Source organism: Aedes albopictus, chromosome 1 (assembly GCF_035046485.1).
Source record: "Aedes albopictus strain Foshan chromosome 1, AalbF5, whole genome shotgun sequence".
NCBI classification, from domain to species: Eukaryota; Metazoa; Arthropoda; class Insecta; order Diptera; family Culicidae; genus Aedes; species Aedes albopictus.
The window spans coordinates 320,483,779-320,503,335 of NC_085136.1; the positions used below are offsets into that span (position 1 = coordinate 320,483,779).

At 41.2% G+C, this 19,557-nt stretch overlaps 1 protein-coding gene across 1 annotated transcript in view; it reads right to left on the reverse strand.

The window, feature by feature from the left end:
- Positions 1-18,302: 18,302 nt before the first annotated feature.
- Positions 18,303-19,557, reverse strand: part of LOC115266888 (translation initiation factor IF-2, mitochondrial) — an 18,887-nt gene continuing 17,632 nt past the window's right edge. The window contains exon 2 of the mRNA XM_062848414.1: positions 18,303-19,542. Within this exon, the coding sequence (XP_062704398.1) occupies positions 18,345-19,542 (1,198 nt within the window). The 3' untranslated portion in view covers positions 18,303-18,344. The remainder of the gene's footprint in view (positions 19,543-19,557) is intronic.

Here is a 19,557-nt window from a genome sequence, read left to right on the forward strand (position 1 = left end):
TTCCCGGGAAGAGTGGACATCTGGATATCTGGAAAGAAGTATTTCAGACGGCATCGTATGTTACACTGATGGCTCCCTTCTCGAAGGTCGAGCAGGTGCTGGTGTTTATTCTCGTGAGCTAAGGCTGTATCAGTCTTACTTATTTGGTAGATACTGCACCGTTTTTCAGGCCGAAATCTTTGCTCTTATGTGCGGAGTGCAATCAGCACTTCAGCAGCACGTAATGGACAAAGTAATATACTTCTTTTCAGATAGCCAGGCTGCTATTGAAGCACTTGCTTCGGCCAACTCCAGGTCGAAGATAGTTATCGCTTGTCGAACTCAAATCGAGGAGCTGAATTCAGCAAACGCTGTTCACCTTGTATGGGTGCCTGGTCATTCTTCCATCGCTGGAAATGAATTGGCTAATGAGTTAGCTTGTACTGGAGCATCACATGACTTCATTGGCCCTGAGCCAGCAATTCCGATATCGAAGTGTTGGGTGAAGTTTCAGATTCACACCTGGGCTGCCACTCAACACAGACAATACTGGAATAGTTTGGAGTCATGTCGTCAAACCAAATTGTATTGTACTGAGCCATTTCCAAAGGTGGCGAAGTATCTTACAATCAGCTATCACATGGCGAATATTCAGCAAGCTGATTCATTTGCATGTGATAGCTGTGAATCCGATTTTGGAACTTCGTATCATTTGATATGTAACTGTCCAGTTTTTGCGCAACTGCGTTTCCGAGTATTCGGTAAACACTTATTAAGTGAAACTGACTTCAAAGACCTGAATATTCAGGATATTCTGTTGTTCTTAACCCGCTGTGGTAAAGAGCTATAGGCTCTCTTTCGCTTTATGCGTTATTACAGTGCCCTTTTCAGGGCGCTGTTTGAACCCATTGTGGTACGCTTATGCGTTAGTATCCTCTTCCAGGATACTTTTCCTATTTCCCTACCTGTTCTTATCCCCATCATTATCTATATTTCCTTCCTTTTCCCTCAGGTAGATGATGAAATAGGCTATTTTTTGGCGATGGCACAAATGTCCCAAATGGAGGATAACGTGCCTCTGGAGCCGGTCTTCTGATACCTGATACCTGGGTCATTATCTTGTAGCCGCAAAAATGCTCGATCATCCAGCGTCACGAGTTCAAGAAACAACAGAACGTGCGTCTCAATAGCCAACGCTTGTCAGCCGAAGGAGTTGCTGCACAGTACCATCAGAAGCTGAACGAGAGGATAGGAGAGACTGACGGATCTGGAGATGCCAACAGTTTATGGGGGTTTTGCAAGCATGTGTAAGAAAACCCAAACTCATTTCCCCCTTAAGCAGCGACAACAACAGCACAAGAGATTATAGGTACCGCTCAGCGACGCAAACGAAATGGTTGGTTCGACGAGGAGTGTCAACGAGTGACGAACGAAAAGAATGCCGCCAGAAGTCGAATGCTAGTGGCCGGTACCCGGAAGCGGTACAGGGTGGCAGCAGAGAAACGAACGCATCGCAGTTAAAAAACAGCAGCACGAAGAGAGAGTGATTGCTGAAGCGCTGGTAAGTATGGACAGGAACGATATGCGGAGGTTTTATGCAACTGTAAATGGTGCGCGGCACAATACTGCGGCATGTGCAATGATCGGGAAGAAAATTAGCTGACAAACCCAACAATAGTGGCAGTCAGGCGGAAATAGCACTTCCAAGATTTGTTGAATGGTGAAGGAGCACCCGAGAACAGGATTAGCAGTGGAACCAACAACACTGGATGAGGTTAACAAGGCCCTTAAGGAGCTGAAAAACTGCGACGCTGCTGGGAAGGACGAGATCGCGATCAAACTTCTTAACCCTCTACTTCCCATGGTTGCTCTAGATAGAGTACTATCGATTTTCGACGAACTCGGGGCAAACGGAATTAAATAGATATGATGCAATTAGTTTTAAAATTATTGTGAAGATTTGGGAGGATGAAGAATTGGCCTACCAGCTGGTTGGATGGCCTCATATGCCCAATCTACGAATAAGAGCACAGACTACAGTGTGACAATTACAGTGGAATTTCCCTTTTAAAATTCGGCATATAAGATACTGTCACGTGTCCTGTTCGACAGACTGCAACCTTTTCAGGAGTTCTTCGTCGGCGAATACCAGGTTGGTTTTCGTGAGGGCCGATCAACGACGGATCAAATGTTTAACCTGCGGATGATCCTAGATACATTTCGGGAATATAACTTGCAGACTCACCGTCTGTTCATTTTCATGCAAAATCTCGCTCTCATGATTAAAGCGCAGAAATTTCGTTCGCTTGTAAAATTAATCCAAATCAATGAACGGCATTCAATGTTGATGTACCGTAAAACGGGGTTTCTTCGATAATGCTGGTAACTTTGATAGTGCAGCAGGCATTGTATAGTTTATCTTATAACTATGATTTCTTTATTCAGCTAAGAAAAAGGCAAACGTAGATCAATTCCACACATATGAAAGTTCATCTTAGTAGTAATTTCATGTAAATAATTGTTGTTGTTCAAACTTTGTTAACCTTCCAGGACGCGCGCCATCAAGCAACAGAAACTGCACCGCGCTCGCGCTGTATACGAAAAGCGAGTTGTTTTTTTGGTAGTGTTGTACTTTTTACAACAGCGCGCGCGCTGAAGGGTTAATAAAATATTCAAAAACTACCCAAAAAAAGAAAACTCACCATGAATAGCATGTAATTATATGTTGATGTACCGTTAAACATATATTTTTGAAAAGATAATGATTTTTGATAGCTAAACTCACTGTGTTTTTCACTCAGCACTCCACAAACTCATTTTTATATGTAGAATTTAGTTAACCTTCACGTACCCGACCCCCAACATCTCAATTTCGTCAATTTACATCCAATTTTTTTTTAAGTCACCCTCAATCGATCATAAATTGGTGCAAGTTTTTTACACCCGCGTGGCCATGCAATATCCGGAACCATTTCGAAGATATTCCGGATTGTACTGGGGTCAGGGAGGGTGCCGAAATAACTAAAAATGATTATTTTGTGTGTTATTGTGTTTGAACCATCGATTTTCAGCTGAATTTTCATTGCGAACAATAAAACACAACTGCGATAATCAGATTTGAATAAGTAGACCCATCCGGATCACCGTGACAGGTTCCGCGGGGGCCTCATTGGGGACACTTCTGGTTTTCATCCAAAACATGTCGTGCGACAACTTCAAGATTTTGAATGACTGAGTCAGAAACGATATCCTGAAGTCTGTATGAACTAATATGACCACCCCGAAACTTCTAGCATAGGTTCCACGGGACTGACATCGGGGACATTTCTGGTTTGCAACCAAAACATGCCGTGCGACGTATCAAACTTCATGATTTCAAGAGATTCGGGCAGAAAAAAAAATGACTGAAGTGTGTTGCAACTGATTTGGCCGTTCTGGAACACCTGAAACAGGTTACGCGGGAGCCTCTCAAACACAATAACACACGAAATAATCCTTCAGTAGCAATTCGGTTTCCCAGATTCTGACTATCAACCGGTGCAGACAGGTGGCCAACTTTTCAGGGCCCATCTTGATGAATTCAGCTGCGATACCATCCTTACCAGTTGCTTTGTTGGTTTTGAGCTGGTAAATGGCATCCTTAACTTCCCTCAGCGTGGGCGTTGGCTCATTTCCGTCATCTGCTGCTAGGCGTAGTCATTCCCTCCGTTGTCGTGGTCTCCCGCGCCTGCCTACGTTCTCTACGCCACGTCGAAGTGCTGCTTCTATCTTTTGATCACCTCACTGTGATATTCCATATCCTACATCAAGATTGATATCACTCGATCGGTATTCTAAACCATCAAAAGGCACTTTAACTAGGAGCAACACACTATGGATGTCCATCTAATTACCGGCCCTGATGTTGACTGACTCGTCGCACTCACTGGCTCTCACACACTTATATCAGGATACCACATCCTCCCCTTGCAGAAATGTTTCAATATTATCCATTACAATTGATGACACTACAAATAGCCTATGCCTACTTTGGAATAAGCTGCAGCATACTTTTTAACTCCGGACCCGAATGACTTCCATTCAGTTAAAGGGTCCTTAAAATAATATTTTTTAACTTGATTACTTATTAGCCTGTGAAGTACAATTCGCTTAAGTTCAATGGTCGATTCAATAATGTAATGATTGTGGTAATATGATGCCCTGTTGAATGCTTAAGGATTCTTTTCTTCGTTTCTACTCCACCCTTGATAACTTAAAACCTATTCCTCTCAACTACTGCTCCTTCCAACAAAGAAAAGGAAAAAAAAAAATGTTCGTTACTGTAATTAATGGAAAACGACACCTTCTAGGAAATAACATTTTTGATGTAATATGGATTGATACCAAAAATCAATATTTATCTTGAACGGAAAATACTGAAATGAAGCAACCAACTTGATTTCGGTGACGCGAAATGGAAAATTTATACCTTTAGTGCACTTCTACGCTCACATTTTGGCCAAAGATCACAAGTAAATCACCCAGTTAAGAAAATCTAGATTATCGTTAAAAGTAAAAAAAAAAAAGTTTTATTTTTACATTGCCATTATCGTCACACCACCAAATCAAAGTCGTCGCTTAAAGCACATGCGAAGTCGCAGCTGCGAAGTAAAATTTGAATCTATGTTTTCTGTTGCGCAAACATTAAGCTAATTAAGAGCTTCAATGTGCAGTAATCCAAATTAAGTTGCGACATTTCTAAGTAGGTTAAAAATCAATTTTCGCTCCGCCGGTCACTTCGGATTTCAAGCAAAAGCATTAGATAGAACGCATTCACAATCTGTTCATATCCCCAAAACGTGCATTGATGGTTGCGCACTTAACTTTTGCGGCAGAGACTAATCTGTGTCGCTTGTGATTACAAATGTCAGCTGGAACAAATTAACAGACTTTTAAAAGAAAACTGCAACTACAGATGTTCGTGGAAATGGTGATTTTGGATGATTTGTCTCATGTTTTCATAGCCAACAGATAATTATTTTAAACCAAATTCTTCCCACGTCAACGTTACAGGTATATTGGATTGATATTCCACTACAATCATGTGACCAATCTTTTCACATCAACGAGTTGCTCGTCAACCGCAATTCGAGAGACAGTTCCAGAAAATAATACCGCCAACAACTGCAGTTAAGGGGATTCAACGATTCAACCTTAACCCTTTAGACCCTGGCGATGAAACCGGGCATTACGAACGTTTTCGAGGCCAGCAAGTTTGCGACAGCAGTGACAAAATAATCCGGCTCCAAAGCGTTAAGATAGGTTTTTAAATCCCAAATAGGGTGTGTTAAGAATAGGATTAATTTTGGAATCACCCTAATCGTAAGTTTGCTCTCACGACTGTGCGCACAACGATAAACCTCTCTCCTCTATCAATCCGATAGGCGAGCGAAAGCTCTGTTCGTATAAGCAATTTTGCTCAGCACCTATTATAGATCTCGTGTACCATAGCCAGGCCTGCCAGTTCTATGTAGACACCGCCGACCAACCAAGATCATTCAGATCTCTTCGCCTAATAAACGTACCCCTTTCAAATCAGATACCGAGCCAATCGAGTTTCATTTCGCATACAGAGTGCTCAAGTTAATTTGCCCATTCTTCATTTGTAATGTTTATAACTCTTTCAGTATGAGGAAAGTCTTACGTTTTCTTATGTTACATTAAATGGAATATTTTTCCGCTTGGCTCCATTTGATTTACTCGAAGGTGCAACTAAAACTTCCCGATGTTTTAATGGTTGTCATCTGTGAACTCCTTATGTAATTTTCATAGCAGAAACATTTATTTATCATTACTTGTTCTATCCTTTTGCACAGTATTTAGAAAATGGAAACAAGTTATCAACAGACACTGTTTATTTTCATATGTAAAGAAAGCATCAACAACACAAAAGATAACAGGTTTGCTCATCCAAACTTACAGCAAACATCCAAACTGAATTTCAATAAAACAACTTGTCCACGCTTGCTAAGCGAGTATCTGTTCGACAATCGCTTCAACATTTTTCGTTAAGGCATGTGTACATCAAATCTCATTTTAGTGTCTTCGGTGTTAGATCAATTCAGCTCCTCTTACCCTAATGAATCTAAAAGAAAAATCAAAAAGACAGTCTGATTTACAAGTTGCCAACCAACACATCTCAAGAAGTAATGCATGCGGAAGCTGTGTGTAAAACTGTCCAAACTGAAACCAGCGCACAGCGCTCACCGACCCACACCTACACCAAGATTAGTCTGTCATGGTTTCACAATGTGCGCACCATCTGCGCGCTTCTCACCCTCCTTTTCTGGTAATAGTCAGCCTACCACAGGCAAACACAAAGCAAACACGGCCTGCGTCCCAAAACATTCACACATGTTTACGCATCTCGACAAAAAGCATAAATGAAACAGCCGCTTCTTCATTGCCCCGCCCCACCAACACCGCCCGGTGGAACGCGTGCGGAGCAGAATGCAAATGCGAGCAAATTTGAGAAGGCCAAGCAAAACAAAAACCATCCGGGTGTTCTGCCTCCCCGACATCCCCCTCCGATCCAGCGACAGGTCCAGCAACGCATTTTTTTGCTGCGTGCTTGAACTAACACAACCAAACCTCGAAAATGAACACTTCATTCTGATGCCACCACGTGGGGGTGACTGCATGGATGGACAGTGCTACCAGAAGCCACACTTCGTTTTTTTCCGGAATTCTCATTTTCATTTAATAACGGATTATTCTTTATTCGTATATTTTCTTTGAATTCTTGTTTTTTTTTTTTGTTTTCGATTGGATTTCAATTTACGAGTCGATGGGCTTATCCTTGCACTGCATTGTTTTGATTTTATATGGGATTTCGAAGTTTCTTGGCATTGTTGTTTACAAAATTTCTGAGAGTGAAAGACAAAAGAAGAAATTCATGCAGTGCCCTACAGGCTTTGAGCTATACTCGACTCAATACACACCCATTTGTTGGCCTTGGGCATCACCCGACTCAACTTCGAACATTCTTGACTATGGGCCATACTTTACTCGTTTTTTTTAAGTACTGCATTGGCCATGAACTGTACTCGACTCAATACGTACATACCTCTGTTGGCCTTGGGCTTTACCCGACGCAACAGTTACAAATGCTCGATTCCATTTTATTGTATTGGCCATGAGCTATACTCGGCGCAATACTCCTGTTGGTCATGGGCTTAACCCGACGCAACAATTCTAATGCTTGGTAATGAGCTAATACTCTACTCAAGCGTTATGTTCCGAACTTCTTCTGTATTGGCCATGAGCTATACTCGGCGCAATACCCCTGTTGGCCATGGGCTTAACCCGACGCAACAGGTGGACTACTTGGCAATGAGCTAAAACTCTGCGCAAGTCATACCGCAACTGTAAAAGAAAACTGTAAAAGAAAACATTGTTGGCAACCGTGTTGGGTGAACACATCACCTCTACTTACAATATTGACCCTTCGCAGCACACACTTCACTCACACCAAACCAACACATCAAGCTTTTCTTGGATATTCTTTCACTTTCGTTTTCGACTTTTCACCAAGTAACTATCGTAAAATATTGATATTTAATATCATGGCAGGATCGCCAATGTGATATTCCATATCCTACATCAAGATTGATATCACTCGATCGGTATTCTAAACCATCAAAAGGCACTTTAACTAGGAGCAACACACTATGGATGTCCATCTAATTACCGGCCCTGATGTTGACTGACTCGTCGCACTCACTGGCTCTCACACACTTATATCAGGATACCACACTCACGTCCGACCGTCTAGGGGCCTCCCTACTTACCCCTGCATATTTCGGCTCGCGGCATGAAGCCCTTGCGGGATGCGTTGAGCTTCTCAGAATTTGCTCAAAACTCAAAACAGAATAGAACTTCATGGGAACGGCACAGCAGTTCCCCGCACTCCGCTTCTTCTAGACGGTGCTTTTTTTCCCCGAAAGAGGCGGATCTGCCGCTTCCGCTTCTGCTTGTCACGTTCTGCCGGGTTCCTTGTTGCAGCATTACCGTCCGTGCTACGTTCTTCTCCTCCATTCGTTTCGTCGACTCCTTTCCACGTATCCGATGGTGCTCTCGGATTCGTCGTTGATGACTGCTCTTACTGCTCCCCAGCAGTCCTCTAGAGAGGCCACATCGAGATCGCCCTCGTCTGGCAACTCTGCCTCGAGATTCTGCGCGTATGCTGAGGCGACATTCGGTTGCTTCATTCGTCAAGGTTGTACCGTGGTGGTTGCCGGTACCGTACATTATTGATGACGGAATGTTTTGAGCGCAGTTTGACCATCACCAGATAGTGATACTCTCACAGCAATACTCTTCTAATCTTATAAAGTTCAGCATTTCATATTTCAAATAAACCCAGACGTATTTTTCTTGTACAAAAATTTCTGAAAACAGTTTTATTGCAAAATGCACCTTTCCATTAGATATTGCATTGCACTTGGCTTACATTTCATTGGACGAAACCAACCCACAGACACTCAAGTAGAGGCACAAGCCGACGGGCCTACATAATTTACGTGCCAACATAAAACTAATCCAGACGGTCGTATACGTCGCGGTCCACGTTCTATCCCTTGCCTGTCTGGTCAGACTGAACTCCACGAACTCCACCAAAAGAGATGCATCATCGCGGTTTCATGTGTTGGTGCCGTTGCAGCGCTATTCAACATCTTACGAGAATTTAAAGGTCTCTCAACAGTTTAAATCTGTGCTTCCCCCCATTCAAGCTCGGCCACCACAACAAACTTCAAAGTGGATCATTCTTGTTCCCATCTCCATCAAATTCCCATGCGAATCAAAACTTTGATTCTTGTTCAAATAAACGAAGAAAAAGAACCTCGCAACAAACTAGGGTTCATCACTTTCGATTCGCCCTGGCACCGCCCGTGCACCAGTTCGATCCATCTCGATCTCGATCTTGTTGCATGAGGACTCTCCGCCGCATGATTGATTTGATCGGTGTGCATCTCTCAAGTTGAATCACAAACAAGTCCGCCAGCGCCAACGGTGAGTAGGATCGGCAAATTTGTTTGCAGAAATAGCTGACGGCATTCCAGGCAACAATCGAGCTGTGGATGGAATGGACAAAGGCGATCTGAGCCGTTTCTGACGCTGCCTGACTGATGCACGCCACATGCAATCGACCATTAGTTCCCGGCGCGGAACGCGGCGAGGGATCTTTTATCGTTCTGGACCCTGGAGCTACGCGGGCAAATTTTGCCCTCACGTGAGGACATTAAACGTCCGTCGGAAACATGCTATCATTAGAGCGTTTTGGTAAAAACAAAAGGATTTAAAATGACCCATGAAGAATTTTTCCCTCAGTTCAACATGCCCAGATTGGTTTTTGATTGTTTGATTTTGGGGAGAAGTTTAAGAAAATGATCGTCACTTATTCGAGCACACTCAAGTCACGAATGAAACGAGACCGTTCGTGTGGATACAAGAAAACGCACACAATCTGGAAGCGGAACTTACAAGTTTTGATAAGAGATCGAGTTGCTCCAGTATCAGAGGTTTTCAAATCGTATGTGTAGGAAACGCAGAATGAAGAAATTAGAGACAAAGTAGATGTGGTTCTAATACAGTAACACTTCCCAGTTCCGCACATTCTAAGTTCGCTGCGTGTAGACCGCATCCATCATCGATGCATGGTTTCTGTGTGTACGCCTACGATTAAACCTCCTATATAGTAATTGGCGGCGTACGGAGGCCGGACGCGAATATTTTGCACTTTCCGGCCACGCGTTTTTTCCTATTCTCGTTTCCTTTTTCGAGGAAACGCCATGCGTATCACCATGCGCAAAACTGTGTCAAGTTAAGAGGCGTGCGGTTGCTCACGGAGACACGGAGCTTGGTTTCGGTGCTGATAAAAACTGTGCTGTGGCTTTTAGTGCAGAATGCTTCAGGTCTGCTTCGAAATAAATTTTGGCATTTGGTGCAAGTATAGAGTAAATACGCATACTATACTAATTTGAAGATTATATCAAGTTTCATATACTAGATAGCAAAGAAAAAAAAACTTTGTAATATGATTTTTATTGCAACTATCAAACAATAAGGCAAAAATCTGGAGGGAGTGAATTAATCAACACAGCCCTTTTATTAAATTTACCTTCACGAAAAAATAGAAATAAGTAGAAAAAAATGTAACAAACGAGGCTCTTTTAAAAATTAACTAAGTATTCGCCAGGAATTTTTCAGAGTTTACACCAAGCTCTTCAAGAGTTCCTCCATTAATGTAACATTTACCCATTAACTACAAAGACTTTCAATGGATTTCTTCCAGGGATTTCTCCCAGAGATTTAACTAAGCCATTCGTTCTAAGATAACCCTCGGTATTTAGTAAAGCGATTTAGGAGTTATTTTTGAGGCTTAGATAATCCTTTAGAGATTTGATAAGAAATTCTTCTATGGATTAATCCATAGTTTACCTCTATTAATTGTTTGGGAAAGTATTCCACGATTTCCTCTAGCATTTCTTGCTGATATTCCATCAGCTATTTCTAAGAAAATCCTAAAAAAAATCCAAAGGTTCTCCCAGGAATAACTATGTATACAAAAATCACTTTTTATGTCATTTGGCTGGGGGTGTATACATTAAAAATGTTCATAAATAAAAAAAAGGCATAAAAATAGGGAAGTTTTTGCATAAAGTAAGTTTAGGCTTTAATGAGGGAATTCAGGTCACGAGCAGGGATGGGAACACTGATTTGCAAAGAGTTACACTCGCTTGCTTTTTTCTCAGCTCAGAAGTATGCAGTCATGAAACGATGTATGGATGACTTTTGCCTTGTGGTTTCGTCCAAAAGTTTGCCGAATAGAGTAGGGGTCGCACACAAATACCAAAGTCGTGACAGCGCTATGAAAGCGCCTCTCCACGAGGTGAGTGTAATTTAGAATCACCTCGTGGAGATTTGCCTTTGCAGCTGCCTTACGACTTCAATATGCGGGTGCGACTCCTACTCTATTCGGCAAACTTTTAGACAAAAACACAAGTCAAAGGTCGTCCCTACATCGTTTTTTGATTGTACGCTTCTGAGCTGAGAAAACAGCAAGTGAGTATAACTCTTTGCAAGTGAGTGTTCCCATCCTTGGTCACAAGAACAGGATTTAAGGTGGGACTAAGGGGGTTTCCAGAAAGTTCCCAGAGAGGCCAAAAAAGGGGGCTTCAGGGGATTTCAGGAGCCTTGCAAAGGCGTTCTGTTAAGTTTTGTTGGCGATTTAATGGGATTACATGGAATTCTGGGGCATTGCAATAGTAATAAGGGAGTTTCTGGGTCATTTCAAAGGGCTTTAAGCCTTAAAGTTTAAGGGCAATTCAAGGGGTCCCAGGAGCCTTTAATAGAGCGTTACGAAGGGTTTGAGGGGCGTTTTAAGGCATTTCAGACGAGGATGGCATGCTATTCGGTGTGGGTGCAAGTGTGCGCGGTTAGAATATGAAAATGAGCTGCACTGTGCACACTAGGCCTGTCCAGCTTTTCAAAAATGTTCTCTGATTGTCAAGTCCACCCCCATATTTTGATTGGCATCCTAGAAGAAGTAACTGGTCAAAATTTCAGCCAAATCCATTGAAGTTAAAAGGTGCATCAAATCAATTTTGTGTTTTTCGACTATTTTTGAACTTCAAAAAATCATAACTACACTAAAACTTGTCAAAACTTAATTCTTTCTTAATTGAAAGCTATACATGTTTGCTACAACTTCTCTGAACAACGTGTGCCAATAAAATTGAAGGAAACATGTGTAATTATCACATTTGTAATCAGAAAAACCTTAAAAAGTTGATTTTTTGATAGATTTCGCTCTGGAACACCCTAATTTACGTAATAAGATGGATTTTTCAAAACGGCATCATATTCTCCAATATTTCGTGGTTATTTGCTTCCTTGACACCAAAGCTGTAGGAGTTGAGCAAAAATTACTAAAATTCGTGAAAGCCAAATGTGGCCTAAAAACTAGCTTTTCGGGTGCAATCACGCTTTGGCGCGCAAAAAGTGGCATCGCGTCAGCACTGATATGATAGCCAACACCTGTCATCACGCTTGTTTGTTATCACCCGTGATAGGGGGTAGCCAAGGCAAACTACAATGAAGCAAAGCTACTACGTTCAGTACAATTTCGCGCCACAGCGTGATTGCCTCCAAAAAGCTAGTTTTTAGGCCACATTCGGCTTTCACGAATTTTAGTAATTTTTGCTCAACTCCTACAGCTTTGGTGTCGAGGAAGCAAATAACCACAAAACATTGGAGAATATGATGCCGTTTTAAAAAATCCAACTTATTACGTATATTAGGGTATTCCAGAACGAAATGCATCAAAAAAAAACAACTTTTTAAGGTTTTTCTGATCACAAATGTGATAATTACACATGTTTCCTTCAATTTTATTGGCACACGTTGTTCGGAGAAGTTGTAGCAAACAAGTATAGCTTTCAATTTCTGCCGAAAGAATTAAGTTTTGACAAGTTTTAGTGTAGTTATGATTTTTTGAAGTTCAAAAATAGTCGAAAAACACAAAATTGATTTGATGCACCTCTTAATTTCAATGGATTTGGCTGAAATTTTGGCCAGTTACTTCTTCTAGGATGCCAATCAAAATATGGGGGTGGACTTGAGAATCAGAGAACATTTTTGCAAAGCTGGACAGGCCTAGTGCACACTGCACATTTTAAGTGCGCAATGCCATCCCTGATTTTAGATAGTGTCCGGAGTAGCATGGCTCAAAATACAACATGTCAAAAAGTTCGATGGACCCCCTTTACATTTCGTTCTATATGACACCACGATGCTCTGGTCAAATTTTCAGCTAAATCCGTTAACATTTGGCCGATGCTAAACTCATTTGAAGTTTGTATGGGAGTTTATACGGGAAAACTTCGTTTTTTGCATTTTTCTCATAAGGGGCACTATTTTTACTTGAATCACATAACTGAAAATATAGAATCATAGTCTTATGTGTGCTGAAAAACTTTGTCGAAGACCGTAAAGCCATCCGAAGCTTGTAAGAAAAGATATTATATGCATTATATACTGATCACGTTGCGGTCTTCGACAAAGTTTTTCGTCATATTCTAGGCTATATTTCTATAGAATCAATTACAGGGTGCGGCAGGAAAAAATGCGAAAATTTCAAGGAGCTATCACACGCTGAATATGGGATATATATGACTAGTTTTTCATGACAGTGTATCAGTCAACGTCTATATTCTACCACCACAAAATAATGAACATATTTGATTTTTAACATGTGATAATGTAAGCCTAAAAAGTTGGTATCAATAAACTGCGCGCCCAATGGTCATAAGACAAAATGTCTAAAATTATAAAAAAAATAGCTTCAATTCGATGAAAAACCAGGCCATAGTAATCCTGAGCCATGTAGTTTCACATACCAGATGAAATAAACACATATATATGATGATATTGCAGAGAAAATTAGAAATTATGTTATATCAAATATGAAATTTACCTGTGTACTTTTCAGTGATTGTCTTCAGCTTCAGGCGCAGTCTTGTAAACATTTAAAATTATTTTTTATAAAATAAGCCTGCTAGAGATCATGGAATGTTGAAACATAGATAGGTAAACGTCAAATGGACGAACGAACATGAGGTTTGAAGTTGAAAAAAAAAACCTTTCGCATTTTTTTCCCTGCAGCATACTGTACGTGGTTTAATAACAATTAGAATCCCTCGAGACAAAACTGCAAAAAACGACGTTTTCCCATATAAACTCCCATACAAACTTCGAACGACTTTAGCACCGCCAAAATGTTAACGGATTGAGCTGAAAATTTGACCAGAGCATCGAGGCGTCATATAGAATGAAATGAGATGGGGGCCCATCGAACTTTTTGACATGTGGTTTTTTTCCAAACAAGCATGAGCCACCCTAGTCCGGAGGTTTCAAGAACCATTTTAAGGGCTTATCTAGAGATTTTAGGGGCGTTTGATAGTATTTCAGGTGCGTTTCAGGGGGTTTTTGAGCATATTAAAGGCGTCCTAAGGGGTTTCAGAGACATTTAAAATTGATAATGATGACTTCAAGGTTAAACGTTCTTGGGATGGGATAAAAAAAAGGAAAAAAAGACAATTACACCGTCTTTGGCTAAAGGTCGCACAGACTTAACATTCTTTCTTCTCATTTCTTTAGTATTACATCGAATTCAAGATAAAACTAAATTAACAATATTTTCCTATAATACACGGTTCGTGGCTGCCGTTCTAAATTCTCGGTCAGGCCCGATACTCGCCAAGTCCCAAAAAATGACCACGTGGTTTATGGACAGCCCCTTACCGGCTACTTGTATTCTACCGGTCGCTCCAGTATGGCCTCCAAAGTAGCCGTTTTATAAAAAGAGTTACTTAAAAATAATTTTAAACATTTTTATTTATGCTCTATTCCTCGTTACCACTAGCTACTCAGCGACTTTCATTTTTTAACAAAGTTGATTTTTATATGAAAACGGCTACTTTGTAACGGCAACTTGAATAACCGGTAGAATACAAGTAGTCGGTAAATCCACATCGAAGTTTGTAGAATTTTATGATAGAACAAAAGCAAATCTAGCGGGGTAGTTTTTTTTGATAATTTTTCAACGAATTTTCTTAATATAGTTCTTTGTAACAGTACTGCCCCTGGTTTTATATTTTTAAAACAAGTACTGGGGTATCAGTTATCAATGGGGCACGTTCGGTGTAGTACTAGATTTGTAGTAATGAGCTGAATTTTAGTATGGTGAGTAGGTAAATTCTCCGTTTCTGCATTGAAATGCTGCAAAAAGCGTGGGTATTATGATTCCTTGCCTAGTTTGATGCTGTTTGAGCAAAACTTTGGATAACTATGTTGTTTATGTTGCAAGAAATGGAGAAAACAACAGCACTATTGCCCAAAGTTTTGCTCAAACAGCATCAAATTAGGCAAGGAATCATAATACCTACGCTTTTTGCACCATTTTATTGCAGAAACGGAAAATTGACCTTCTCACAATACTAAAATTCAGCTCATTACTACAAATCTAGTACTTCATCAATCTGTCCTATTGCAATTAAAAGATTCGATAATCTTAAATACCGACTACCCCCGTTGGTTTGACCTCATCTTATCTGAACACTTTTTAATTTGACCCCCTCTAAGGGAGCGTCCATAAATTACGTCACGCTTTTAGGGGGGAGGGGGGATTCAACAAAGTGTGACGATCCATACAAAAATTTTCGAGCCCTCATACAAAAAGTGTGACATAGGGGGGAGGGGGGGTTGAAAATGGTCGATTTTTGCGTGACGTAATTTATGGACGTTCCCTAATCTGCACATCGTTCAAACTAAAAATGGTTCAAACGTCATTTTGCTCATGGAACGGGGTGAAACGGAACGCAGAATCAAAATAAAACAGCAGAAACGGTTACCATCAGTGTGTTTTTCGATGTCCATAGGGTTACTAGAAGTTCAAATTAAAAAACGAACCCCGTTGGTTTGCATGAGGTGTCGTTCAAACCAACGGGGGTAGACGGTATTTTGGGTTTCTTTTAATTTTTCCATATGAGCGAGAATCAGATTTTCATTTTGGGGTAACTTTAATAGTGCCCTGAAAAACACATCAAATCTCAAAAAAATAATAACCACAGATTGAAATCTTAGGAGTATGAACATGATGAAAGAAGCCTTGTGGAATATATCAGATCAAACATTTATATCAAAACATTGATTTTTAACCTTCACGTATCCGACCCCATATGGAACCCCATCAGAATCAGATTCTGATTCTCGCTCATATGGAAAAATTAAAAGAAACCCAAAACAGCGTATGGGTATGGAAAAATCGCGAAAAACGTTAATTGTTAGAAAACGGGATAGTTTTGTGAAAAGTTAGTGAATAGAAACCAAGAATGGTTTAAAAAGGCAACGTTTTGTGTTTACTTCATGTTCCGGAACAGTTTCTTCACCGAGAAAATGTGATTTTACTACCACACAAAAAAGAGCCATCTGTGATATTGTTAGCTTGGAATGTTGATCTATCAACAGTACCTACGAAGGTAAATCTAAAATCCCCATTTAATGGGGATACCTTCGAATTGGTGAAGAAAATCCGTGTTCCTCGGATCTTTACGAGGGTCTAGTCTCAGGTTTGGCCTATCTGCAAAATTTAATTTTTGAATGACAATGTCGATCCGTTTGTACCACTTTGTAACATGATTAAAATGGTAAGAGCACACAGCTTTTGTGGATTTTTTTAAGTGTGTATGCTACGGACGATGCAAGTAGTTGCAGAAATTTAGGCGTAACACATGTTACACTAATAACATGCGTTATGAAAAATTGCACACAAGTTGATGCACCCAAAACAATTGCTACTCAGTCAACGACAACTCTTAGTCGACTACACGCTAAGAAAAGGTTACTCGGAAATGAGTACGATTCACCCAAATCCGAGCTAAAATGTGCACGGTCAGAAAGAAATACTCTAAAATAAGCAAAATTCACACAAATTTGATCTAAAGTGCGACAGCTCAAAAATGAATATGCAACGTGCCATATTCATATAACTAATAAAATCCAATATTATTAGTTTAAGCCGTGTATGATATTCTTGACATAATCAAGATTATTATACGGCTTGACCCTCGGGCAATCGCGCTGTTGTATTTTGTACAATGCATTGAAAAAATCTCGCTATTTGTGTTCAGCATTAGCGTGGTGCTGGCGGTGGTAGCCAGGAAGGTTAAATCTTTAGGGGTGTTGAGATAATAGTCCATTTTACGAGCCGATTTTATGAATGAAATTTTGACAGAAAGTAGCGTCCTAACCCGTGAAAATCAATATCATCATCAACATTGTTGTCACTTCGTAAAATGGCTCATTCCATATTCTAAATATGCACGCCAAACTGGGCCGATATTCAAATTTTCATGAATTTTGGTTCCCGGGAACCTATTTTAAAATCAATTTGAAGTTTGTATGGGAGCGTTTTGATGAATCACCCCTCGTCGAATTTTGTACTGGGCGGAGCTGTCAAGCAGTTGCCCAGCTGTCAAAAGGTGATTTTGAAAAATCTCTTTGAAATTGATTTTAGCTATCAAAATAATAGTCTAAAAATCTGAAAAAAATTGCTTGTGGCTTAGAAAAAGGTGCTTTATTGTATAAAATAAAATAATCAATAAATTTTTCAAATTTTAAAAACCCAATTGATGATATTTTCACACTTAGGGGCTGTTCATAAGCCACGTAGACCAAAATTTGGCCATCTCAGATCCCCCTCCCTCCTCGTAGACTTTTGTCCATACAAAAATTTTAAAATTTGTATGGAGCGTAGACTTAGGCGTGCTTAGGCTAGACCCCCACAAAAAAATCTACGTGGTTTATGAACGGCCCATTAGGCCAGCGCTAACGCAGGAAATGCAATTTACTCATTTTACTCATTTATCCAAAAATGAGTGAATTATGTTAGGGAGCGTCCATAAATTACGTCACGCTTTAAGGGGGGAGGGGGGGTTCAGCAAAGTGTGACGACCCATACAAAACTTTCAGAGGTCCCATACAAAAAGTGTGACATAGGGGGGAGGGGGGGTTGAAAATGATCAATTTTTGCGTGACGTAATTTATGGACGTTCCCTTACCTTTTTCAAATTCAATTATTTTAATCAAATTGATGGTAAATTATTTCCCAATGAGAACTCTTGTACATGACTAGATACTATGCGCATAGACAAACAGACGTAACACCGGCAAAATTTCCATCGACCACGCTTATAACGATCATTTTAAATCTGTATGGGGCCTCGTAGACCAATCTCAAACTCCCAGTTCCTCTCGTAGAATTCTGTGCATGCAGAAATTTTGAAATTCGTATGTACAGTAGGCTTTGGCCAGGCAAGACCTCCCCCCCTCCCTTCCTCCTAAAAATTCTACATGGTTTATGAACGGCCTGATAGTTGTCACAACCAGAGGCGCGCGCATCGTTTTTCTTTGCGTTTGACGTTTCACACTAGCGCCTTCTGTTGATGTTGTTGCAGTACGCATTGTCCACCAGGTAGGTGATGGCAGTGTGAACTGGACGAAATATTTTCACGAAAATTGCTCTAGGTGTTACGCTTGTTTGTCTGTGCTATGCGCATAGCAGCGTATACCAAAAATACAAGAGCCCAAAGTAGGTTCATCTGTCCAAATGATATCAGTCCCCAATATGGTCATTGAAATAAACGAATGTTTCGCATATTTATCCAAAAGAGGATGGTGATATATAACAAAAATATTTTAAAATATTTACTTACCAATCAACATCTGCAAACGTTGTTACTTTATTTCATACTCCATCCTATCATCTAAAAGCCCGGATCCCAATCGGTCTCCTGAGGCACCTTGTTGATCTTGTAACACACCATCGTATCGCCTGCCTTGACCTCAAATCCTTGATCCGCTAGCCGCAGTCCACATTCCACGTCCTTTTTGACCGTGTCCACTTCGTTCTTGAGATGCCTCATCGAGTCCAGCTCTAGCTCATCGGCCACGACCTCGCCGTTGCGAACCAGCTTGAACTTGGATGCCTTCTTGAGCATACCTTTCGTACAGCGACAACCGAGGACGGTCACCTTTTTGCGTCCTTCGTTGATGTCGAAAAGTTGGAGAATGTTCGCTTCACCCACGATTTCCTCTTCGTCAACCAGAGGCAGCTTGGAATTGATTTCTTTCTTCAGGTCGTCCACCAATCGGTAGATGATGTTCACCGGTCGGATCTCAACGTCCTTTACCTTATCTGGAACGTTTACGGAAAATGCATAAACTACGGCTTTGAACAACCGAGCGAGCTCTAAATCCCCTTGACTGACGTCGCCCACTCCGTAGTGAACCACATCCAAACGGCAGTTTTCATTTCCATCGTACGTTTCCAGGACGTCCAAGATGGCCTCCACGGAACCGTGTACGTCTCCTTTGATGATCACGTTCACCCGTGGCGTTGGATCTTCCGGACCCGATTCCTTCGGACGGGGACCCTTGTGTCGCCTTCGATAAAATCCGGCCATCCGCTGTTGTTCCCTTTCAGCTTTGTACTTTTCATCGTGTTCCATTTGCTTCAGAAGAATAGCGTCCTTGTCGCTTTCGGCTTTTTCCAGCTTGGCCTGGGCATCGCGCCATCGCATAACGGAATGGGCGACCTTTTCGGATTCGACCTCCAAAATTACGTCCCCAGCGGAGGGCAGTTCACGCCAGCCGAGAATTTCCACCGGCATGCCGGGTGTCACTTCGGACACTGGCTGTCCAGCGTGGTCAAATAGTCCACGCACCCGGGCCCAAGCCTGGCCGCTAACGAGGACGCTACCCTTTCGAAGGGTCCCTCGAGTGACAATGGCGGTGGACAGTTTTCCTCGACGGGAGTCAACTTTCGACTCGACTACCACTCCCTCCATTGGACCAACGTATTCTCCCTTCAAGCCCATCATTGTGGCCTGGGTACTAACTGCTTCGGTTAGTTCATCCAGGTTGGTGCCCTGCAGAGCGGAGACGCCTAAAAAGATAAAATAACTTATGCACGTTCCC